The sequence below is a fragment of the Oncorhynchus keta genome, unplaced genomic scaffold (genome assembly GCF_023373465.1).
Source record: "Oncorhynchus keta strain PuntledgeMale-10-30-2019 unplaced genomic scaffold, Oket_V2 Un_scaffold_17573_pilon_pilon, whole genome shotgun sequence".
NCBI classification, from domain to species: Eukaryota; Metazoa; Chordata; class Actinopteri; order Salmoniformes; family Salmonidae; genus Oncorhynchus; species Oncorhynchus keta.
The window spans coordinates 555,702-582,697 of NW_026290825.1; the positions used below are offsets into that span (position 1 = coordinate 555,702).

Consider the following 26,996-nt stretch of genomic DNA (forward strand, 5'->3'; position numbering starts at 1 on the left):
TCACTAAGGTCTACCTACACCTGTTGTATTCGGCGCATGTGACAAATAAAATTGTATTTTATTTGGTCGGTACCTAGTGAACTTAATATTCTGTATTTTGTCATATGGTTCCCTGACAGGTTCAATAAGAACGGCATCGATCTGAACAGGAACTTCCCCGATGCCTTCTCTAAGAAGGAGAGTGGAATGAGAGAGATGGAGGTGAGAGCCATTATGGACTGGCTGAAGACTGAGAGCTTCGTCCTGTCGGCCAACCTGCACGGTGGCGCTGTGGTGGCCAGCTACCCTTACGACAACAGCAACGGAGGTACTATACACACACAGAGAGAGAGGCTGAGTGATCCCAATTAATGCATTTTATTTTACCTTTATTTAACTAGGAAAGTCAGTTAAGAACAAATTCTTATTTTCAATGACGGCCTAGGAACAGTGGGTTAACTGCCTGTTCAGGGGCAGAACGACAGATTTGTAGGATATTAACTTGCAACCTTTTGGTTACTAGTCCAACGCTCTGACCACTAGGATACCCTGCCGCCCCAATATATACAGAGTAACAACAGGTGTCTAATATAGAGACTACTAGAATGACTACAGAGTAACAACAGGTGTCTAGTATAGAGACTACTAGAATGACTACAGAGTAACAACAGGTGTCTAATATAGAGACTACTAGAATGACTACAGAGTAACAACAGGTGTCTAATATAGAGACTACTAGAATGACTACAGAGTAGAGTAACAACAGGTGTCTAGTATAGAGACTACTAGAATGACTACAGAGTAACAACAGGTATCTAATATAGAGACTACTAGAATGACTACAGAGTAGAGTAACAACAGGTGTCTAATATAGAGACTACAAGAATGACTACAGAGTAAGAACAGGTGTCTAATATAGAGACTACTAGAATGACGACAGAGTTGAGTAACAACAGGTGTCTAGTATAGAGACTACTAGAATGACTACAGAGTAGAGTAACAACAGGTGTCTAGTATAGAGACTACTAGAATGACGACAGAGTAGAGTAACAACAGGTGTCTAGTATAGAGACTACTAGAATGACTACAGAGTAAGAACAGGTGTCTAATATAGAGACTACTAGAATGACGACAGAGTAGAGTAACAACAGGTGTCTAATATAGAGACTACAAGAATGACTACAGAGTAAGAACAGGTGTCTAATATAGAGACTACTAGAATGACTACAGAGTAGAGTAACAACAGGTGTCTAGTATAGAGACTACTAGAATGACGACAGAGTAGAGTAACAACAGGTGTCTAATATAGAGACTACTAGAATGACGACAGAGTAGAGTAACAACAGGTGTCTAGTATAGAGACTACTAGAATGACTACAGAGTAGAGTAACAACACGTGTCTAGTATAGAGACTACTAGAATGACTACAGAGTAGAGTAACAACAGGTGTCTAATATAGAGACTACTAGAATGACTACAGAGTAGAGTAACAACAGGTGTCTAGTATAGAGACTACTAGAATGACTACAGAGTAGAGTAACAACAGGTGTCTAATATAGAGACTACTAGAATGACTACAGAGTAAGAACAGGTGTCTAATATAGAGACTACTAGAATGACTACAGAGTAGAGTAACAACAGGTGTCTAGTATAGAGACTACTGGAATGACGACAGAGTAGAGTAACAACAGGTAAGTCGCTTTGGATAAAAGCGTCTGCTAAATGGCATATATTTATTTATTTATATTTATAATATAGAGACTACTAGAATGACTACAGAGTAGAGTAACAACAGGTGTCTAATATAGAGACTACTAGAATGACGACAGAGTAGAGTAACAACAGGTGTCCCTGTCAAGAGATCAATAGATCAACCAATCAGTCAATCACATCAATATTGGTTATGTCTCCACTGTGTCCCAAATAGCCCAGGGCCCTGGTCTAAAGTAGTGTACTATATAGGGAATAGGGCTCTGGTCAAAGGTAGTGTACTATATAGGCCCTGGTCTAAAGTAGTGTACTATGTAGGGAATAGGGCTCTGGTATAAAGTAGTGCACTATATAGGGAATAGGGCTCTGGTCTAAAGTAGGGCACTATATGTCATAAGGTGTATGCACCAATTTGTAAGTCGCTCTGGATAAGAGCGTCTGCTAAATGACTTAAATGTAATGTAAATGTGGTCTAAAGAAGTGCACTTTATAGGGAATAGGGCTCTGGTCTATAGTAGTGCACTATATCGGGAATAGGGCTCTGGTCTATAGTAGTGTACGATATAGGGCTCTGGTCTATAGTAGTGTACTATATAGGGAATAGGGCTCTGGTCTAAAGTAGTACACTATATAGGGAATAGGACTCTGGTCTAAAGTAGTGCACTATATAGGGAATAGGGCTCTGGTCTATAGTAGTGTACTATATAGGGAATAGGGCTCTGGTCTATAGTAGTGTACTATATAGGGAATAGGGCTCTGGTCTAAAGTAGTGCAGTATGTAGGGAATAGGACTCTGGTCTATAGTAGTGTACTATATAGGGAATAGGGCTCTGGTCTAAAGTAGTGTACTATATAGGGAATAGGGCTCTGGTCTAAAGTAGTGTACTATATAGGGAACAGGTTGACGTGGTGTGTTGTCACACAGGTAGTGAGCTGCAGAGTGGATCCAGTGTTGCCCCCGACAACGACGTGTTGATCCAGCTGGCTAAGACCTACTCCTACACCCACAGCCAGATGCACAAGGGAGACCACTGTTACGACTCCAAGGACTTTAAGGAGGGCATCACCAACGGCTACTACTGGTACCCTCTACCAGGTCAGTCAGTAAAACCAACGGCTACTACTGGTACCCTCTACCAGGTCAGTCAGTAAAACCAACGGCTACTACTGGTACCCTCTACCAGGTCAGTCAGTAAAACCAACGGCTACTACTGGTACCCTCTACCAGGTCAGTCAGTAAAACCAACGGCTACTACTGGTACCCTCTACCAGGTCAGTCAGTAAAACCAACGGCTACTACTGGTACCCTCTACCAGGTCAGTCAGTAAAACCAACGGCTACTACTGGTACCCTCTACCAGGTCAGTCAGTAAAACCAACGGTTACTACTGGTACCCTCTACCAGGTCAGTCGGTAAAACCAACGGTTACTACTGGTACCCTCTACCAGGTCAGTCAGTAAAACCAACGGTTACTACTGGTACCCTCTACCAGGTCAGTCAGTAAAACCAACGGTTACTACTGGTACCCTCTACCAGGTCAGTCAGTAAAACCAACGGTTACTACTGGTACCCTCTACCAGGTCAGTCAGTAAAACCAACGGTTACTACTGGTACCCTCTACCAGGTCAGTCAGTAAAACCAACGGTTACTACTGGTACCCTCTACCAGGTCAGTCAGTAAAACCAACGGTTACTACTGGTACCCTCTACCAGGTCAGTCAGTAAAACCAACGGTTACTACTGGTACCCTCTACCAGGTCAGTCAGTAAAACCAACGGCTACTACTGGTACCCTCTACCAGGTCAGTCAGTAAAACCAACGGTTACTACTGGTACCCTCTACCAGGTCAGTCAGTAAAACCAACGGTTACTACTGGTACCCTCTACCAGGTCAGTCAGTAAAACCAACGGCTACTACTGGTACCCTCTACCAGGTCAGTCAGTAAAACCAACGGTTACTACTGGTACCCTCTACCAGGTCAGTCAGTAAAACCAACGGCTACTACTGGTACCCTCTACCAGGTCAGTCAGTAAAACCAACGGTTACTACTGGTACCCTCTACCAGGTCAGTCAGTAAAACCAACGGTTACTACTGGTACCCTCTACCAGGTCAGTCAGTAAAACCAACGGTTACTACTGGTACCCTCTACCAGGTCAGTCAGTAAAACCAACGGTTACTACTGGTACCCTCTACCAGGTCAGTCAGTAAAACCAACGGCTACTACTGGTACCCTCTACCAGGTCAGTCAGTAAAACCAACGGTTACTACTGGTACCCTCTACCAGGTCAGTCAGTAAAACCAACGGTTACTACTGGTACCCTCTACCAGGTCAGTCAGTAAAACCAACGGCTACTACTGGTACCCTCTACCAGGTCAGTCAGTAAAACCAACGGTTACTACTGGTACCCTCTACCAGGTCAGTCAGTAAAACCAACGGTTACTACTGGTACCCTCTACCAGGTCAGTCAGTAAAACCAACGGCTACTACTGGTACCCTCTACCAGGTCAGTCAGTAAAACCAACGGTTACTACTGGTACCCTCTACCAGGTCAGTCAGTAAAACCAACGGTTACTACTGGTACCCTCTACCAGGTCAGTCAGTAAAACCAACGGCTACTACTGGTACCCTCTACCAGGTCAGTCAGTAAAACCAACGGTTACTACTGGTACCCTCTACCAGGTCAGTCAGTAAAACCAACGGTTACTACTGGTACCCTCTACCAGGTCAGTCAGTAAAACCAACGGTTACTACTGGTACCCTCTACCAGGTCAGTCAGTAAAACCAACGGTTACTACTGGTACCCTCTACCAGGTCAGTCAGTAAAACCAACGGCTACTACTGGTACCCTCTACCAGGTCAGTCAGTAAAACCAACGGTTACTACTGGTACCCTCTACCAGGTCAGTCAGTAAAACCAACGGCTACTACTGGTACCCTCTACCAGGTCAGTCAGTAAAACCAACGGCTACTACTGGTACCCTCTACCAGGTCAGTCAGTAAAACCAACGGCTACTACTGGTACCCTCTACCAGGTCAGTCAGTAAAACCAACGGCTACTACTGGTACCCTCTACCAGGTCAGTCAGTAAAACCAACGGCTACTACTGGTACCCTCTACCAGGTCAGTCAGTAAAACCAACGGTTACTACTGGTACCCTCTACCAGGTCAGTCAGTAAAACCAACGGTTACTACTGGTACCCTCTACCAGGTCAGTCAGTAAAACCAACGGTTACTACTGGTACCCTCTACCAGGTCAGTCAGTAAAACCAACGGTTACTACTGGTACCCTCTACCAGGTCAGTCAGTAAAACCAACGGTTACTACTGGTACCCTCTACCAGGTCAGTCAGTAAAACCAACGGTTACTACTGGTACCCTCTACCAGGTCAGTCAGTAAAACCAACGGTTACTACTGGTACCCTCTACCAGGTCAGTCAGTAAAACCAACGGCTACTACTGGTACCCTCTACCAGGTCAGTCAGTAAAACCAACGGCTACTACTGGTACCCTCTACCAGGTCAGTCAGTAAAACCAACGGCTACTACTGGTACCCTCTACCAGGTCAGTCAGTAAAACCAACGGTTACTACTGGTACCCTCTACCAGGTCAGTCAGTAAAACCAACGGCTACTACTGGTACCCTCTACCAGGTCAGTCAGTAAAACCAACGGTTACTACTGGTACCCTCTACCAGGTCAGTCAGTAAAACCAACGGTTACTACTGGTACCCTCTACCAGGTCAGTCAGTAAAACCAACGGCTACTACTGGTACCCTCTACCAGGTCAGTCAGTAAAACCAACGGTTACTACTGGTACCCTCTACCAGGTCAGTCAGTAAAACCAACGGCTACTACTGGTACCCTCTACCAGGTCAGTCAGTAAAACCAACGGCTACTACTGGTACCCTCTACCAGGTCAGTCAGTAAAACCAACGGCTACTACTGGTACCCTCTACCAGGTCAGTCAGTAAAACCAACGGTTACTACTGGTACCCTCTACCAGGTCAGTCAGTAAAACCAACGGTTACTACTGGTACCCTCTACCAGGTCAGTCAGTAAAACCAACGGTTACTACTGGTACCCTCTACCAGGTCAGTCAGTAAAACCAACGGTTACTACTGGTACCCTCTACCAGGTCAGTCAGTAAAACCAACGGTTACTACTGGTACCCTCTACCAGGTCAGTCAGTAAAACCAACGGCTACTACTGGTACCCTCTACCAGGTCAGTCAGTAAAACCAACGGTTACTACTGGTACCCTCTACCAGGTCAGTCAGTAAAACCAACGGCTACTACTGGTACCCTCTACCAGGTCAGTCAGTAAAACCAACGGCTACTACTGGTACCCTCTACCAGGTCAGTCAGTAAAACCAACGGCTACTACTGGTACCCTCTACCAGGTCAGTCAGTAAAACCAACGGTTACTACTGGTACCCTCTACCAGGTCAGTCGGTAAATATATCAGGTTACAGATCTGGGGTAATAGTTAAGGGTGTTGGGTTGACAGTCTCAACCCCCCCGCCAGGTTCAAAGTTCAAACCACGGGATAAATTCGCTACAGTACTAATACTAGAGGTCACGTGTACGTACAGTCGTGTTGTGAAAATTCATATTTGTGTCATTCTCAAAACTTTTGACCACGACTGTACGTACACGCATGACCTTTCGCTGGGTCAACTTGTCCCTGTTGTCATCAACCCTGGAGATATTGGGGATATTGGGTTAAGATTTAGCAGAGTTGATAAGACATCCGATCATTGATGTCAATGGGAGATTTATGTAAATGTTCTGGAGTGTTCCGCATCATCTCAGTGTAGAATACATATAGAACTGCACATGTACGTTCAGTCATTATGTCCCTTCATCCTATAGAAACTGGTCTAATAGACGACAGTGACAGGTGCAGTGACGAGCACCATTATGGCTCCAGTCTGGCTCAGTTTCATGTTTTTCTATCCGTTTCCTAGGATACTGGTCTAATAGACTACAGTGACTGGTGCAGTGACGAGCACCATTATGGCTCTAGTCTGGCTCAGTTTCATGTTTTTCTGTCCATTTCCTAGGATACTGGTCTAATAGACTACAGTGACTGGTGCAGTGACGAGCACCATTATGGCTCCAGTCTGGCTCAGTTTCATGTTTTTCTATCCGTTTCCTAGGATACTGGTCTAATAGACGACAGTGACTGGTGCAGTGACGAGCACCATTATGGCTCTAGTCTGGCTCAGTTTCATGTTTTTCTGTCCATTTCCTAGGATACTGGTCTAATAGACTACAGTGACTGGTGCAGTGACGAGCACCATTATGGCTCTAGTCTGGCTCAGTTTCATGTTTTTCTGTCCATTTCCTAGGATACTGGTCTAATAGACTACAGTGACTGGTGCAGTGACGAGCACCATTATGGCTCCAGTCTGGCTCAGTTTCATGTTTTTCTATCCGTTTCCTAGGATACTGGTCTAATAGATGACAGTGACGAGCACCATTATGGCTCCAATCTGGCTCAGTTTCATGTTTTTCTATCCGTTTCCTAGGATACTGGTCTAATAGACTACAGTGACGAGCACCATTATGGCTCTAGTCTGGCTCAGTTTCATGTTTTTCTATCCGTTTCCTAGGATACTGGTCTAATAGACTACAGTGACGAGCACCATTATGGCTCTAGTCTGGCTCAGTTTCATGTTTTTCTATCCATTTCCTAGGATACTGGTCTAATAGACTACAGTGACGAGCACCATTATGGCTCCAATCTGGCTCAGTTTCATGTTTTTCTATCCGTTTCCTAGGATACTGGTCTAATAGACTACGGTGACAGGTGCAGTGACGAGTACCATTATGGCTCTAGTCTGGCTCAGTTTCATGTTTTTCTATCCGTTTCCTAGGATACTGGTCTAATAGACTACAGTGACGAGCACCATTATGGCTCTAGTCTGGCTCAGTTTCATGTTTTTCTATCCGTTTCCTAGGATACTGGTCTAATAGACTACAGTGACAAGCACCATTATGGCTCCAGTCTGGCTCAGTTTCATGTTTTTCTATCTGTTTCCTAGGAGGGATGCAGGACTATAACTACGTGTGGGGCCAGTGTCTAGAGATCACCTTGGAGCTGTCCTGTTGTAAATTCCCTCCAGAGAGTGATCTGCCTGGGCTCTGGGACGCCAACCGGGCCGCGCTGCTGGCATACATGCAACAGGTCCATCTGGGTCAGTACCACTCTGTCTGTTGTGGGTTAGTACCACGCTGTCTGTTGTGGGTTAGTACCACGCTGTCTGTTGTGGGTTAGTACCACGCTGTCTGTTGTGGGTTAGTACCACGCTGTCTGTTGTGGGTTAGTACCACGCTGTCTGTTGTGGGTTAGTACCACGCTGTCTATCGTGGGTTAGTACCACGCTGTCTATCGTGGGTTAGTACCATGCTGTCAATCGTGGGTTAGTACCATGCTGTCCATCGTGGGTTAGTACCATGCTGTCCATCGTGGGTTAGTACCACTCTTGTCTATCGTGGGTTAGTACCATACTGTCCATCATGGGTTAGTACCACTCTGTCTATCGTGGGTTAGTACCATACTGTCTGTCGTGGGTTAGTACCATGCTGTCTATCGTGGGTTAGTACCACTCTGTCTGTCGTGGGTTAGTACCATGCTGTCTGTCATGGGTTAGTACCATGCTGTCTGTCGTGGGTCAGTACCACGCTGTCTATCGTGGGTTAGTACCATACTGTCTATCGTGGGTTAGTACCGTGCTGTCTATCGTGGGTTAGTACCGCGCTGTCTATCGTGGGTTAGTACCACGCTGTCTGTCGTGGGTCAGTACCACGCTGTCTGTCGTGGGTCAGTACCACGCTGTCTGTCGTGGGTTAGTACCACGCTGTCTATCGTGGGTTAGTACCATACTGTCTATCGTGGGTTAGTACCGTGCTGTCTGTCATGGGTTAGTACCACACTGTCTATCGTGGGTCAGTACCACGCTGTCTGTCGTGGGTCAGTACCACGCTGTCTGTCGTGGGTTAGTACCACGCTGTCTATCGTGGGTTAGTACCATACTGTCTGTCGTGGGTCAGTACCACGCTGTCTGTCGTGGGTCAGTACCACGCTGTCTGTCGTGGGTTAGTACCACACTGTCTATCGTGGGTCAGTACCACGCTGTCTGTCGTGGGTCAGTACCACGCTGTCTGTCGTGGGTTAGTACCACGCTGTCTGTCGTGGGTTAGTACCATGCTGTCTATCGTGGGTTAGTACCATGCTGTCTATCGTGGGTTAGTACCGTGCTGTCTCGTGGGTTAGTACCGTGCTGTCTCGTGGGTTAGTACCGTGCTGTCTCGTGGGTTAGTACCATGCTGTCTATCGTGGGTTAGTACCATGCTGTCTCGTGGGTTAGTACCATGCTGTCTATCGTGGGTTAGTACCGTGCTGTCTCGTGGGTTAGTACCACGCTGTCTGTCGTGGGTTAGTACCGTGCTGTCTCGTGGGTTAGTACCACGCTGTCTGTCGTGGGTTAGTACCGTGCTGTCTCGTGGGTTAGTACCATGCTGTCTGTCGTGGGTTAGTACCGTGCTGTCTATCGTGGGTTAGTACCACTCTGTCTATCGTGGGTTAGTACCATACTGTCTGTCGTGGGTTAGTACCATGCTGTCTATCGTGGGTTAGTACCAACCACTCTGTCTGTCGTGGGTTAGTACCATGCTGTCTGTCGTGGGTTAGTACCATGCTGTCTGTCGTGGGTCAGTACCACGCTGTCTATCGTGGGTTAGTACCATACTGTCTATCGTGGGTTAGTACCATACTGTCTATCGTGGGTTAGTACCGTGCTGTCTATCGTGGGTTAGTACCACGCTGTCTATCGTGGGTTAGTACCACACTGTCTATCGTGGGTCAGTACCACGCTGTCTGTCGTGGGTCAGTACCACGCTGTCTGTCGTGGGTTAGTACCACGCTGTCTGTCGTGGGTTAGTACCATGCTGTCTATCGTGGGTTAGTACCATGCTGTCTATCGTGGGTTAGTACCGTGCTGTCTCGTGGGTTAGTACCGTGCTGTCTCGTGGGTTAGTACCGTGCTGTCTCTCGTGGGTTAGTACCATGCTGTCTATCGTGGGTTAGTACCATGCTGTCTGTCGTGGGTTAGTACCATGCTGTCTATCGTGGGTTAGTACCGTGCTGTCTCGTGGGTTAGTACCACGCTGTCTGTCGTGGGTTAGTACCCGTGCTGTCTCGTGGGTTAGTACCACGCTGTCTGTCGTGGGTTAGTACCCGTGCTGTCTCGTGGGTTAGTACCATGCTGTCTGTCGTGGGTTAGTACCGTGCTGTCTATCGTGGGTTAGTACCACTCTGTCTATCGTGGGTTAGTACCATACTGTCTGTCGTGGGTTAGTACCATGCTGTCTATCGTGGGTTAGTACCAACCACTCTGTCTGTCGTGGGTTAGTACCATGCTGTCTGTCGTGGGTTAGTACCATGCTGTCTGTCGTGGGTCAGTACCACGCTGTCTATCGTGGGTTAGTACCATACTGTCTATCGTGGGTTAGTACCATACTGTCTATCGTGGGTTAGTACCGTGCTGTCTATCGTGGGTTAGTACCACGCTGTCTATCGTGGGTTAGTACCACGCTGTCTGTCGTGGGTCAGTACCACGCTGTCTGTCGTGGGTCAGTACCACGCTGTCTGTCGTGGGTTAGTACCACGCTGTCTATCGTGGGTTAGTACCATACTGTCTATCGTGGGTTAGTACCGTGCTGTCTGTCGTGGGTAAGTACCACACTGTCTATCGTGGGTCAGTACCACGCTGTCTGTCGTGGGTCAGTACCACGCTGTCTGTCGTGGGTTAGTACCACGCTGTCTATCGTGGGTTAGTACCATACTGTCTATCGTGGGTCAGTACCACGCTGTCTGTCGTGGGTCAGTACCACGCTGTCTGTCGTGGGTTAGTACCACACTGTCTATCGTGGGTCAGTACCACGCTGTCTGTCGTGGGTCAGTACCACGCTGTCTGTCGTGGGTTAGTACCACGCTGTCTGTCGTGGGTTAGTACCATGCTGTCTATCGTGGGTTAGTACCATGCTGTCTATCGTGGGTTAGTACTGTGCTGTCTCGTGGGTTAGTACCGTGCTGTCTCGTGGGTTAGTACCGTGCTGTCTCGTGGGTTAGTACCGTGCTGTCTCGTGGGTTAGTACCATGCTGTCTATCGTGGGTTAGTACCGTGCTGTCTATCGTGGGTTAGTACCGTGCTGTCTCGTGGGTTAGTACCGTGCTGTCTCGTGGGTTAGTACCACGCTGTCTGTCGTGGGTTAGTACCGTGCTGTCTCGTGGGTTAGTACCACGCTGTCTGTCGTGGGTTAGTACCGTGCTGTCTCGTGGGTTAGTACCATGCTGTCTGTCGTGGGTTAGTACCGTGCTGTCTATCGTGGGTTAGTACCACGCTGTCCATCGTAAATACAATCAAATCAATCAATACTTCTGTACAGTGTTTCACTACCAAGTGGTGGCTTGATAATTTCAATGGTAGAATGATTCATTTAGGTATGAATCGTTTAGGTAGTACGATTCATTTAGGTATGAATCGTTTAGGTAGTACGATTCATTAAGGTAAGAATCGTTTAGGTAGTACGATTAATTTAGTTATGAATCGTTTAGGTAGTACGATTAATTTAGGTATGAATCGTTTAGGTAGTACGATTCATTTAGGTATGAATCGTTTAGGTAGTACGATTCATTTAGGTATGAATCGTTTAGGTAGTACGATTCATTTAGGTATGAATCGTTTAGGTAGTACGATTCATTTAGGTATGAATCGGTAAGGTAGTACGATTCATTTAGGTATGAATCGTTTAGGTAGTACGATTCATTTAGGTATGAATCGTTTAGGTAGTACGATTCATTTAGGTAAGAATCGTTTAGGTAGTACGATTCATTCAAGATATGTGGATATTGAATGTAAGCATAAGATAATTCTGTAAAAAAAAAAAAAATCCCAATGTTATGTCACATGCTGAAAAGCCCCCAGGGACTAAAATAGATCTACAGATCAGATCTCACAACAATGGTCTACCCTGGGATGACTCCTGGTCCGGGTCAGTCATCACGGTCTTCTACCCTGGGATGACTCCTGGTCCGGGTCAGTCATCACGGTCTTCTACCCTGGGACGACTCCTGGTCCGGGTCAGTCATCACGGTCTACCCTGGGACGACTCCTGGTCCGGGTCAGTCATCACGGTCTTCTACCCTGGGATGACTCCTGGTCTAAGTCAGTCATCACGGTCTTCTACCCTGGGATGACTCCTGGTCCGGGTCAGTCATCACAGTCTACCCTGGGATGACTCCTGGTCTAAGTCAGTCATCACGGTGTAAAGTAGTGCACTATATAGGGAATAGGGTGCCATTTGGGATGCACAGGGAGAGTCCGTGTGATGCTTGGTGCCTCAACTGACATCACAACAATCACCACTGTAATGTGACCCTGGCTAAAAGATCATATTAATTAACCAACAGAAGCTCCCCCTGTAGTCCAGTCAAAAGCTTTTCTAGAATAGTCTGACTGTTCTCCTGTGTTGTGTCGAGGTAAACACAGAATAGGGAGACTGTTCTCCTGTGTTGTGTCGAGGTAAACACAGAATAGTCTGACTGTTCTCCTGTGTTGTGTCGAGGTAAACACAGAATAGTCTGACTGTTCTCCTGTGTTGTGTCGAGGTAAACACAGAATAGTCTGACTGTTCTCCTGTGTTGTGTCGAGGTAAACACAGAATAGTCTGACTGTTCTCCTGTGTTTGTCGAGGTCGAGGTAAACACAGAATAGGAGACTGTTCTCCTGTGTTGTGTCGAGGTAAACACAGAATAGTCTGACTGTTCTCCTGTGTTGTGTCGAGGTAAACACAGAATAGTCTGACTGTTCTCCTGTGTTGTGTCGAGGTAAACACAGAATAGTCTGACTGTTCTCCTGTGTTGTGTCGAGGTAAACACAGAATAGGTCTGACTGTTCTCCTGTGTTGTGTCGAGGTAAACACAGAATAGGGAGACTGTTCTCCTGTGTTGTGTCGTAAACACAGTAGGTCTGAACACAGAATAGTCTGACTGTTCTCCTGTGTTGTGTCGAGGTAAACACAGAATAGGGAGACTGTTCTCCTGTGTTGTGTCGAGGTAAAACAGAATAGTCTGACTGTTCTCCTGTGTTGTGTCGAGGTAAACGCAGAATAGTCTGACTGTTCTCCTGTGTTGTGTCGAGGTAAACACAGAATAGTCTGACTGTTCTCCTGTGTTGTGTCGAGGTAAACACAGAATAGTCTGACTGTTCTCCTGTGTTGTGTCGAGGTAAACACAGAATAGTCTGACTGTTCTCCTGTGTTGTGTCGAGGTAAACACAGAATAGTCTGACTGTTCTCCTGTGTTGTGTCGAGGTAAACACAGAATAGTCTGACTGTTCTCCTGTGTTGTGTCGAGGTAAACACAGAATAGTCTGACTGTTCTCCTGTGTTGTGTCGAGGTAAACACAGAATAGTCTGACTGTTCTCCTGTGTTGTGTCGAGGTAAACACAGAATAGGGTGACTGTTCTCCTGTGTTGTGTCGAGGTAAACACAGAATAGGGAGACTGTTCTCCTGTGTTGTGTCGAGGTAAACACAGAATAGTCTGACTGTTCTCCTGTGTTGTGTCGAGGTAAACACAGAATAGTCTGACTGTTCTCCTGTGTTGTGTCGAGGTAAACACAGAATAGTCTGACTGTTCTCCTGTGTTGTGTCGAGGTAAACACAGAATAGTCTGACTGTTCTCCTGTGTTGTGTCGAGGTAAACACAGAATAGTCTGACTGTTCTCCTGTGTTGTGTCGAGGTAAACACAGAATAGTCTGACTGTTCTCCTGTGTTGTGTCGAGGTAAACACAGAATGGTCTGACTGTTCTCCTGTGTTGTGTCGTAAACACAGAATAGTAAACACAGAATAGTCTGACTGTTCTCCTGTGTTGTGTCGAGGTAAACACAGAATAGTCTGACTGTTCTCCTGTGTTGTGTCGAGGTAAACACAGAATAGTCTGACTGTTCTCCTGTGTTGTGTCGAGGTAAACACAGAATAGTCTGACTGTTCTCCTGTGTTGTGTCGAGGTAAACACAGAATAGGTTGACGAAGGCTTCATTCATTCCAGTAAAGTTAAGAAGGGGGAAACTCCGCCCCTTTCTGAATAGTTAATGGTGTATCGTCTAACTAACAGCCGGACAATTGGAGTAGCAGCGCGCAAGCTCCGCCCACCTGAGGATCTATTTCCTGTGTGTGAGGGGGAGGGGCGAATCTCACTGGATTGATTACGTTCATTTTACTCCTGTGAATCTTTCATAGTCTTTGCTTGTGTCTGTCGTTTTTTAATGTTTACTAATTAGATGAGCTGAAATGAAAGCAACTTCCTGAAAATGAACACTGGGACGATAGTGATATTATGTCTGTTTAGATAGATGTGATCTAGAGCCAAGCCTGTTGATCTTTAATCTGAGGCTATCCTGCTAGTGACGCAACATGTTGAATTATGCAACAGAACTTGACAACAGTAATGAATGAGGCTGTCTAGACAGAGCTAGTGGTTGCAGGCCAGTTCCACCTACGTTAATTTATTCATATATGCACATCACCTAGTATGTTTATGCAAATGAGGCATATATACTTTTGTTTATTTTAACACATATTGTTTTGAAATACCAGATACCATTACAAAATGTGCATATGAGTGAATTCTAAGAAAATAAAAGTGAAATTTGACAAATTGAGTACCAAAATCCCAGGTGTTATTTGTCTGTTCCAGTAAAATGTTTTATGTGCTATAATCCAGTCGATACCTGATGGAGTTTTGGAGGAATTTAATCTGTTGTTCAACTGTTCATCAACAATCTATTTATTATAATGGATGACCGTTGCTGAATTAAGAACCAGTTGGCTTGGCTGGTGTTGATTGTCTTTCTCTCCTTCCGTCCCGCTGTGTGTGTGTGTGTGTGTGTGTGTGTGTGTGTGTGTGTGTGTGTGTGTGTGTGTGTGTGTGTGTGTGTGTGTGTGTGTGTGTGTGTGTGTGTGTGTGTGTGTGTGTGTGTGTGTGTGCGTGTGTCTCTAGGTGTGAAAGGGCAGGTGTTGGACGCGGAGGGAAACCCATCGCAGAATGCTCTGGTGGAGGTGGAGGGGAGACAGAACCTCTGTCCCTTCAGAACCGACCGCCATGGAGAATACTACAGACTGCTGCTGCCAGGCAACTACACCTTTAGGGTGAGACAGCACCCTCTGGTGGTAGTACTGATAATTTAGGTTTATTCAACTACTGCTGCTGCCAGGCAACTACACCTTTAGGGTGAGACAGCACCCTCTGGTGGTAGTACTGATAGTTTAGGTTTATTCAACTACTGCTGCTGTCTCAGATGGCACCCTATTCCCTATGTAGTGCACTACTTTTGACCAGAGCCCTATTCCACTATATAGGGAATAGGGTGCCATTTGGGACCGGTCTGTGTATCTGGGTGGTAGTTCTTTATTTGGACGGTGAAGCTAAAATGTTTAATTTGGCTCTATTACTCCCAGCATTTTGGATTTGAGATAAAAAAAAAATGTTTCATATGAGGCGAATGTACAAAATGTCACCTTTTTATTTGAGGGTTTTTTCATACATATTTGTTTTAACGTTTAGAAATGAAAGCACTTTTTATTTAGGGTCCGATTTCAAAATCTGTGATGCGAAGAACGCTGAATCACGGAATCTAGACAATAAAACGGAATTCAACACTATTCAAAAATATATATGGAATATAGTAGGAAATCAACTAAATGTATTAATTTGCCCACGTTTATAATAAGAAGAGAACAGAATGCGTCAGTGATTCGTATTTCTTTCAAGTTTCTGAACCGGCATCGAGAATTCCCCCGGTCTGCGTATGTTCCCGGCTACCACTCGGTGTAGCTGTTAGCGACGATGCTAATAAAACGACAACAGTCTTCTGGCAGATGGAAAGGCTTTCACAGAAAAACCTTCTCAATTAAAATGTTAACTACAAAGTAGCCTATTGCGTTTCCTGGCAGAATTAGATCATGATTATTTGATTCAGTCCGGTGGATGTTAGAGTGTATTATTTGATTCAGTGTGGTGGATGTTAGAGTGTATTATTTGATTCAGTGTGGTGGATGTTAGAGTGTATTATTTGATTCAGTGCGGTGGATGTTAGAGTGTATTATTTGATTCAGTGCGGTGGATGTTAGAGTGTATTATTTGATTCAGTGTGGTGGATGTTAGAGTGTATTATTTGATTCAGTGTGGTGGATGTTAGAGTGTATTATTTGATTCAGTGTGGTGGATGTTAGAGTGTATTATTTGATTCAGTGTGGTGGATGTTAGAGTGTATTATTTGATTCAGTGCGGTGGATGTTAGAGTGTATTATTTGATTCAGTGTGGTGGATGTTAGAGTGTATTATTTGATTCAGTGTGGTGGATGTTAGAGTGTATTATTTGATTCAGTGTGGTGGATGTTAGAGTGTATTATTTGATTCAGTCCGGTGGATGTTAGAGTGTATTATTTGATTCAGTGGGGTGGATGTTAGAGTGTATTATTTGATTCAGTGCGGTGGATGTTAGAGTGTATTATTTGATTCAGTGCGGTGGATGTTAGAGTGTATTATTTGATTCAGTGCGGTGGATGTTAGAGTGTATTATTTGATTCAGTGCGGTGGATGTTAGAGTGTATTATTTGATTCAGTGTGGTGGATGTTAGAGTGTATTATTTGATTCAGTGTGGTGGATGTTAGAGTGTATTATTTGATTCAGTGTGGTGGATGTTAGAGTGTATTATTTGATTCAGTGTGGTGGATGTTAGAGTGTATTATTTGATTCAGTGCGGTGGATGTTAGAGTGTATTATTTGATTCAGTGCGGTGGATGTTAGAGTGTATTATTTGATTCAGTGTGGTGGATGTTAGAGTGTATTATTTGATTCAGTGCGGTGGATGTTAGAGTGTATTATTTGATTCAGTGTGGTGGATGTTAGAGTGTATTATTTGATTCAGTCCGGTGGATGTTAGAGTGTATTATTTGATTCAGTGTGGTGGATGTTCAGTGTGGATTATTTGATTCAGTGCGGTGGATGTTAGAGTGTATTATTTGATTCAGTGTGGTGGATGTTAGAGTGTATTATTTGATTCAGTGTGGTGGATGTTAGAGTGTATTATTTGATTCAGTGTGGTGGATGTTAGAGTGTATTATTTGATTTCAGTGTATTATTTGATTCAGTGCGGTGGATGTTAGAGTGTATTATTTGATTCAGTGCGGTGGATGTTAGAGTGTATTATTTGATTCAGTGTGGTGGATGTTAGAGTGTATTATTTGATTCAGTGCGGTGGATGTTAGAGTGTATTATTTGATTCAGTGCGGTGGATGTTAGAGTGTATTATTTGATTCAGTGCGGTGGATGTTAGAGTGTATTATTTGATTCAGTGCGGTGGATGTTAGAGTGTATTATTTGATTCAGTGCGGTGGATGTTAGAGTGTATTATTTGATTCAGTGCAGTGTGGTGGTGGATGTATTATTTTAGAGTGTATTATTTGATTCAGTGCGGTGGATGTTAGAGTGTATTATTTGATTCAGTGTGGTGGATGTTAGAGTGTATTATTTGATTCAGTGCGGTGGATGTTAGAGTGTATTATTTGATTCAGTGTGGTGGATGTTAGAGTGTATTATTTGATTCAGTGTGGTGGATGTTAGAGTGTATTATTTGATTCAGTGTGGTGGATGTTAGAGTGTATTATTTGATTCAGTGTGGTGGATGTTAGAGTGTATTATTTGATTCAGTGCGGTGGATGTTAGGTGTATTATTTGATTCAGTGTGGTGGATGTTAGAGTGTATTATTTGATTCAGTGCGGTGGATGTTAGAGTGTATTATTTGATTCAGTGTGGTGGATGTATTATTTGATTCAGTGTATTATTTGATTTTCAGTGTGGTGGATGTTAGAGTGTATTATTTGATTCAGTGCGGTGGATGTTAGAGTGTATTATTTGATTCAGTGTGGTGGATGTTAGAGTGTATTATTTGATTCAGTGCGGTGGATGTTAGAGTGTATTATTTGATTCAGTGTGGTGGATGTTAGAGTGTATTATTTGATTCAGTGTGGTGGATGTTAGAGTGTATTATTTGATTCAGTGCGGTGGATGTTAGAGTGTATTATTTGATTCAGTGTGGTGGATGTTAGAGTGTATTATTTGATTCAGTGCGGTGGATGTTAGAGTGTATTATTTGATTCAGTGTGGTGGATGTTAGAGTGTATTATTTGATTCAGTGCGGTGGATGTTAGAGTGTATTATTTGATTCAGTGCGGTGGATGTTAGAGTGTATTATTTGATTCAGTCGGTGGATGTTAGAGTATTATTTGATTCAGTGTGGTGGATGTTAGGTGTATTATTTGATTCATGTGTTAGAGTGTATTATTTGATTCAGTGTGGTGGATGTTAGAGTGTATTATTTGATTCAGTGATTCGGTGGATGTTAGAGTGTATTATTTGATTCAGTGTGGTGGATGTTAGAGTGTATTATTTGATTCAGTGTGGTGGATGTTAGAGTGTATTATTTGATTCAGTGTATTATTTGGTGGATGTTAGAGTGTATTATTTGATTCAGTGCGGTGGATGTTAGAGTGTATTATTTGATTCAGTGTGGTGGATGTTAGAGTGTATTATTTGATTCAGTGTGGTGGATGTTAGAGTGTATTATTTGATTCAGTGCGGTGGATGTTAGAGTGTATTATTTGATTCAGTGTGGTGGATGTTAGAGTGTATTATTTGATTCAGTGCGGTGGATGTTAGAGTGTATTATTTGATTCAGTGCGGTGGATGTTAGAGTGTATTATTTGATTCAGTGCGGTGGATGTTAGAGTGTATTATTTGATTCAGTGTGGTGGATGTTAGAGTGTATTATTTGATTCAGTGTGGTGGATGTTAGAGTGTATTATTTGATTCAGTGCGGTGGATGTTAGAGTGTATTATTTGATTCAGTGTGGTGGATGTTAGAGTGTATTATTTGATTCAGTGTGGTGGGTGGTATTATTTGTTGGATGAGTGTATTATTTGATTCAGTGTGGTGGATGTTAGAGTGTATTATTTGATTCAGTGCGGTGGATGTTATTTGATTCAGTGTGGTGGATGTTAGAGTGTATTATTTGATTCAGTGCGGTGGATGTTAGAGTGTATTATTTGATTCAGTGCGGTGGATGTTAGAGTGTATTATTTGATTCAGTGCGGTGGATGTTAGAGTGTATTATTTGATTCAGATGTTAGAGTGTATTATTTGATTCAGTGCGGTGGATGTTAGAGTGTATTATTTGATTCAGTGCGGTGGATGTTAGAGTGTATTATTTGATTCAGTGCGGTGGATGTTAGAGTGTATTATTTGATTCAGTGTGGTGGATGTTAGAGTGTATTATTTGATTCAGTGCGGTGGATGTTAGAGTGTATTATTTGATTCAGTGCGGTGGATGTTAGAGTGTATTATTTGATTCAGTGCGGTGGATGTTAGAGTGTATTATTTGATTCAGTGTGGTGGATGTTAGAGTGTATTATTTGATTCAGTGCGGTGGATGTTAGAGTGTATTATTTGATTCAGTGTGGTGGATGTTAGAGTGTATTATTTGATTCAGTGTGGTGGATGTTAGAGTGTATTATTTGATTCAGTGTGGTGGATGTTAGAGTGTATTATTTGATTCAGTGCGGTGGATGTTAGAGTGTATTATTTGATTCAGTGTGGTGGATGTTAGAGTGTATTATTTGATTCAGTGCGGTGGATGTTAGAGTGTATTATTTGATTCAGTGTGGTGGATGTTAGAGTGTATTATTTGATTCAGCAACGGTGGATGTTAGAGTGTATTATTTGATTCAGTGGATGTGGATGTTAAGTGTATTATTTGATTCAGTGCGGTGGATGTTAGAGTGTATTATTTGATTCAGTGCGGTGGATGTTAGAGTGTATTATTTGATTCAGTGCGGTGGATGTTAGAGTGTATTATTTGATTCAGTGCGGTGGATGTTAGAGTGTATTATTTGATTCAGTATTATTTGATTCAGTGTGGTGGATGTTAGAGTGTATTATTTGATTCAGTGCGGTGGATGTTACAGTGTATTATTTGATTCAGTGCGGTGGATGTTATTCAGTGTATTGTTTGTATTATTTGATTCAGTGTGGTGGATTCAGTGTGGTGGATGTTAGAGTGTATTATTTGATTCAGTGCGGTGGATGTTAGAGTGTATTATTTGATTTGGTGGATGTTAGAGTGTATTATTTGATTCAGTGCGGTGGATGTTAGAGTGTATTATTTGATTCAGTGAGGTGGATGTTTGTATTAATAATTACATTATTATTAACAGAAACAGTGTTTGGGCTAACAGTAACCTCTAACAGCAACAGTGTTTGGCTAACAGTAGCCTCGGCTAACAGCAACAGTGTTTGGCTAATGTTAGAGTTGCGTAAATTCAAATCTGGTATCAGGATAAATATAACAATGAGTCACCGATTTTATACTATGTATTTTTTATTAGCTAAGTAATAAATGGCAAATGCAACTTTCGTATATACGGGCTCACTGTAATACCACGCAGGGCAGAACAGAGAACTGACAAGACGTATGTAAAACAGCATTCTTTATACTGTGATAGACAGTTCCAACCCGTCTGTTGGCCTATCACAGTAGACGCTGGGCGTGGTTTAAAATTGCTCAGCCTATTGCAGGCGCTCAGGCGGGTCCCCGCCTCTTGGCGCTTCTGTTGATAGATGTAAATGTTGCTTGTGAAGAACATCCAGGCTCTCATGCTCCATACCGTTATCTCGCACCTGGCTCCTGTTATCTAACAAAAACCGCTTGTTCTCGCAACACCCCCCTCTGAATGTGCCCCCCTCCCAACTCATTGAACAGTTCCTGTCTTCATGCTACTCTGTATTTTTCCATCATGAGAAAGTCCCACGGCCCTGAAACAGTTAACAATGTTTCAAGTCAGCTATGTTGCATAACACATACATACATCCACACAAGCCAACAGCAGATAATATTCTATCATATATATGGTAATGGCTATAATGTAAAATACAGGATCCAACACTAACAGTAGCCTCAGCTAACAGCAGCAGTGTTTGGCTAACAGTAGCCTAGGCTAACAGCAGCAGTGTTTTTCTAACAGTAGCCTCAGCTAACAGCAACAGTGTTTGGGCTAGCAGTAGCCTCGGCTAACAGTAACAGTGTTTGGGCTAACAGTAGCCTCGGCTAACAGTAACAGTGTTTGGGCTAACAGTAGCCTCGGCTAACAGCAACAGTGTTTGGGCTAACAGTAGCCTCAGCTAACAGCAACAGTGTTTGGCTAACAGTAGCCTCAGCTAACAGCAACAGTGTTTGGCTAACAGTAGCCTAGGCTAACAGCAGCAGTGTTTGGCTAACAGTAGCCTAGGCTAACAGCAACAGTGTTTGGGCTAACAGTAGCCTCGGCTAACAGCAACAGTGTTTGGGCTAGCAGTAGCCTAGGCTAACAGCAACAGTGTTTGGGCTAACAGTAGCCTAGGCTAACAGCAACAGTGTTTGGGCTAACAGTAGCCTAGGCTAACAGCAGCAGTGTTTGGCTAACAGTAGACAAGGCTAACAGCAACAGTGTTTGGGCTAGCAGTAGCCTAGGCTAACAGCAGCAGTGTTTGGGCTAACAGTAGCCTAGGCTAACAGCAACAGTGTTTGGGCTAACAGTAGCCTAGGCTAACAGCAGCAGTGTTTGTCTAACAGTAGACAAGGCTAACAGCAACAGTGTTTGGGCTAGCAGTAGCCTAGGCTAACAGCAGCAGTGTTTGTCTAACAGTAGACAAGGCTAACAGCAACAGTGTTTGGGCTAACAGTAGCCTAGGCTAACAGCAGCAGTGTTTGTCTAACAGTAGACAAGGCTAACAGCAACAGTGTTTGGGCTAGCAGTAGCCTGGGCTAACAGCAACAGTGTTTGGGCTAACAGTAGCCTAGGCTAACAGCAGCAGCGTTTGGCTAACAGTAGCCTAGGCTAACAGCAACAGTGTTTGGGCTAACAGTAGCCTCGGCTAACAGCAACAGTGTTTGGGCTAGCAGTAGCCTAGGCTAACAGCAACAGTGTTTGTCTAACAGTAGACAAGGCTAACAGCAACAGTGTTTGGGCTAACAGTAGCCTAGGCTAACAGCAGCAGTGTTTGTCTAACAGTAGACAAGGCTAACAGCAACAGTGTTTGGGCTAACAGTAGCCTAGGCTAACAGCAGCAGTGTTTGTCTAACAGTAGACAAGGCTAACAGCAACAGTGTTTGGGCTAGCAGTAGCCTGGGCTAACAGCAACAGTGTTTGGGCTAGCAGTAGCCTAGGCTAACAGCAGCAGTGTTTGGGCTATCAGTAGCCTAGGCTAACAGCAGATAATATTCAATCATATATATGGTAATGGCTATAGTGCATAACACAGAAACCTCATATGGGTCATTTGTTTAGCCAACTCTACCATCGCACGTGTGCTAGAAAAACACCACTAAACAGCAGCCTCGTTGGGGTGCACAGGGGAATTAAAGGGGAACGATACCCCAAAACTTAACATTTCCTAGACCTCAAAAATGGTCTCCTGATGTGGTTTAAACATTGTTGTGGATTTTAGAAAATCCCAGTTTATATTTTAATAAATAATAATAATGGATTTTATAGGGCTCTGCTTTATGTTTCTTTGAAGGTATTTTTTAAACATTTATTTAACCTTTATTTAACTAGGCAAGTCAGTTAAGAACAAATTCTTATCTTCAATGACGGTCTAGGAACAGTGGGTTGACTGCCTGTCTCATAAGCATTTGGACAAATGTACCTCCTATGTGTATTAAAGTAGTCAAAAGTGGAGTATTTGGTCCCATATTCCTAGCAAGCAATGACTTCATCGAACTTATGACTCTACAAACTTGTTGGATGCATGTTTGCTGTTTGACCCCCCCTCCTCCCTCCCTCCCCCCCCCCCCCCTCCCTCCCTCCCTCCCTAAATACAACACTGAGATTAGACTGGGACCGGTAGGAATTATTTAACTGCTCTCAAATCAACCAAAGAGGGTGGAGGGTCAACTTTCTCTCAGTGGCATGGAGAGGACATGGGGCTTTGGTCAAACTAGTGCACTATATAGGGATTAGGGTGCCGTTTAGGATACAATCTAGAGTGAGACAATCCTATGGGCTCTAAATCCAAAAGTAGTGCACTCTATATAGGGATTAGGGTGCCGTTTTGGACACGGCCTCAATGAGTGTTTCTCAGTGTTTTTATTTTGAGCCAGCTCATACAAAGCCACGTGGGTGGTCCTCCCGGGTGGTGTGGTGCAGTAGCACGTATGAGGTCCACAGTCTCCCAGTCTCCCACAGTCTCCCACAGTCTCCAGTAAACATCTGATCAACGGACAGATAACAACCTTTCCTCTAACAGACGGCTCAGAGAAAGCACCAGAACATTTAACAACAACAGAGACATTTAACAACAACGGAGATATTTAACAACAACAGAGATATTTAACAACAACAGAGATATTTAACAACAACAGAGATATTTAACAACAACAGAGATATTTAACAACAACAGAGATATTTAACAACAGAGACATTTAACAACAACAGAGATATTTAACAACAACAGAGATATTTAACAACAACAGAGATATTTAACAACAACGGAGACATTTAACAGAGATATTTAACAACAGAGATATTTAACAATTTAACAACAACGGAGACATTTAACAACAACGGAGATATTTAACAACAACAGAGATATTTAACAACAACAGAGATATTTAACAACAACAGAGATATTTAACAACAACAGAGATATTTAACAACAACAGAGACATTTAACAACAACAGAGACATTTAACAACAACGGAGATATTTAACAACAACAGAGATATTTAACAACAACAGAGACATTTAACAACAACAGAGACATTTAACAACGGAGATATTTAACAACAACGGAGATATTTAACAACAACGGAGATATTTAACAACAACGGAGACATTTAACAACAACGGAGACATTTAACAACAACGGAGACATTTAACAACAACGGAGACATTTAACAACAACGGAGACATTTAACAACAACGGAGACATTTAACAACAACGGAGATATTTAACAACAACGGAGACATTTAACAACAACGGAGACATTTAACAACAACGGAGACATTTAACAACAACGGAGACATTTAACAACAACGGAGACATTTAACAACAACAGAGATATTTAACAACAACAGAGATATTGTGAAACCATGAGAATAAAAATGTTTTATACTTTAATTATATTCATCCCATTTGTTCAGACAGAATAGACACTTGATCTACAGTACAATACTGTATCTTTAGTTAGTATACAGCTGGGTATGAATCAATCTACAGTACAATACTGTATCTTTAGTTAGTATACAGCTGGGTATGAATCAATCTACAGTACAATACTGTATCTTTAATTAGTATACAGCTGGGTATGAATCAATCTACAGTACAATACTGTATCTTTAGTTAGTATACATCTGGGTATGAATCAATCTACAGTACAATACTGTATCTTTAGTTAGTATACATCTGGGTATGAATCAATCTACAGTACAATACTGTATCTTTAGTTAGTATACAGCTGGGTATGAATCAATCTACAGTACAATACTGTATCTTTAGTTAGTATACAGCTGGGTATGAATCAATCTACAGTACAATACTGTATCTTTAGTTAGTATACAGCTGGGTATGAATCAATCTACAGTACAATACTGTATCTTTAGTTAGTATACAGCTGGGTATGAATCAATCTACAGTACAATACTGTATCTTTAGTTAGTATACATCTGGGTATGAATCAATCTACAGTACAATACTGTATCTTTAGTTAGTATACAGCTGGGTATGAATCAATCTACAGTACAATACTGTATCTTTAGTTAGTATACAGCTGGGTATGAATCAATCTACAGTACAATACTGTATCTTTAGTTAGTATACAGCTGGGTATGAATCAATCTACAGTACAATACTGTATCTTTAGTTAGTATACAGCTGGGTATGAATCAATCTACAGTACAATACTGTATCTTTAGTTAGTATACAGCTGGGTATGAATCAATCTACAGTACAATACTGTATCTTTAGTTAGTATACAGCTGGGTATGAATCAATCTACAGTACAATACTGTATCTTTATTAGTATACAGCTGGGTATGAATCAATCTACAGTACAATACTGTATCTTTAGTTAGTATACAGCTGGGTATGAATCAATCTACAGTACAATACTGTATCTTTAGTTAGTATACAGCTGGGTATGAATCAATCTACAGTACAATACTGTATCTTTAGTTAGTATACAGCTGGGTATGAATCAATCTACAGTACAATACTGTATCTTTAGTTAGTATACAACTGGGTATGAATCAATCTACAGTACAATACTGTATCTTTAGTTAGTATACAACTGGGTATGAATCAATCAATCAATCGTATCAAATCAATCAATGTGATTGACATATTTGCCTGTGTGTCAAGTTTACTCAACATTGTAATAATTGATCAATACATTAACTAATCGATCGATGTGATCGACAGGTGACGTTCCCGGGCCACCAGGTGTTGACGGAGACGTTAACGGTCCCGTACGGTCCCGACTCATTCTCGGCCCTCGTCCACAACTTCCAGCTGCAGAGGTCCGCAGCCGCCACCCCTGGTCCCAGCCGCCCCACCCAGTCCTGCACCCCACCCCAGGTCTGGAGGCCCCTGGGTGGCCACTCTCCCAGCCTGGGCCCCTCGGGCGTCACCATCCTCCTGGTTCTCCTGGTTCTCCGGGATACCATGTTACTGTGACCGAGAGACGGGCCACGTCCCAAATGGAACCTGTTTCCTGTGTAGTGTAGGACTCTGGTCGAAAGTAGTGCACTATATAGGGGATAGGATGCCATTTGGGACGTATCCATGGAGACGGACAGACAGACTGACTGAGATGGGATCTCCCAGTCCAGAGACATTCTCTTTTTTTTTCTCAGTATTTTTGTACAAACAAAGAAAATCCTATATATATTTTCTTGTAACACTTTGCATTGCTCTACCTTGCACAAACACGTGAGCCATTTTGTGTTTTAGAAAATTGTATGTTTGTATTGATGCTTTTTAGTTTTTTTAAAATATTGTGCTGAAAGAAAGCAATCTGCCATGCCAGCAATCTGCCATGCCAGCAATCTGCCATGCCAGCAATCTGCCATGCCAGCAATCTGCCAGCCAGCAATCTGCCATGCCAGCAATCTGCCAGCCAGCAATCTGCCAGCCAGCAATCTGCCATGCCAGCAATCTGCCATGCCAGCAATCTGCCATGCCAGCAATCTGCCATGCCAGCAATCTGCCATGCCAGCAATCTGCCATGCCAAGCTGAGAAGAAGAGACTAAAGTCAAGGGGTAAGGGAGGGAGGGGTGTTGAGGGCAGGGGGTAAGGGAGGGAGGTTGTTGAGGACAGGGGGTAAGGAAGGGAGGGAGGGGTGTTGTTGAGGACAGGGGGTAAGGGAAGGAAGGTTGTTAAGGACAGGGGGTAAGGGAGGGGTGTTGTTGAGGACAGGGGGTAAGGGAGGGGTGTTGAGGACAGGGGTTAGGGAGGGAGGAGGGGTGTTGGGCAGGGGGTAAGGGAGGGGGTTGTTGAGGACAGGGGGTAAGGAAGGGAGGGAGGGGTGTTGTTGAGGACAGGGGGTAAGGGAAGGGGAGGGGTGTTGAGGACAGGGGGTAAGGGAGGGAGGGGGTAAGGGAGGGAGGGGTGTTGAGGACAGGGGGTAGGGAGGGAGGGGTGTTGAGGACAGGGGGAGGGAGGGGGTTGTTGAGGACAGGGGGTAAGGGAGGGGTGTTGGGACAGGGGGTAAGGGAGGGAGGGGTGGTGTTGAGGACAGGGGGGGGTAAGGGAGGGAGGGGTGTTGTTGAGGACAGGGGGTAAGGGAGGGAGGGGTGTTGAGGACAGGGGGTAAGGGAGGGAGGGGTGTTGAGGACAGGGGGTAAGGGAGGGAGGGGTTGTTGAGGACAGGGGGTAAGGGAGGGAGGTTGTTGAGGACAGGGGGGGTGAGGACAGGGGGTAAGGGAGGGAGGGTTGTTGAGGACAGGGGGTAAGGGATGGAGGGGTGTTGTTGAGGACAGAGGGAGGGGTAAGGGGAGGGAGGGGTGTTGAGGACAGGGGGTAAGGGAGGGAGGGGTGTTGTTGAGGACAGGGGGTAAGGGAGGGAGGTTGTTGAGGACAGGGGGTAAGGGAGGGAGGGGTGTTGAGGACAGGGGGTAAGGGAGGGAGGGTTGTTGAGGACAG

The 26,996-nt window shown here is 43.9% G+C and overlaps 1 protein-coding gene across 1 annotated transcript; it reads left to right on the top strand.

Annotated features, from left to right (window-relative positions):
* Positions 1-51: 51 nt before the first annotated feature.
* cpm (carboxypeptidase M) lies at positions 52-26,110 on the top strand (the record flags this gene model as incomplete). The annotated part of the gene is made up of 5 exons (XM_052514428.1): positions 52-307; positions 2,615-2,785; positions 7,733-7,885; positions 14,756-14,904; positions 25,274-26,110. Coding segments are annotated over 5 exons (984 nt in total), but the record flags the coding sequence as incomplete, so codon positions are not given.
* Positions 26,111-26,996: the final 886 nt, after the last annotated feature.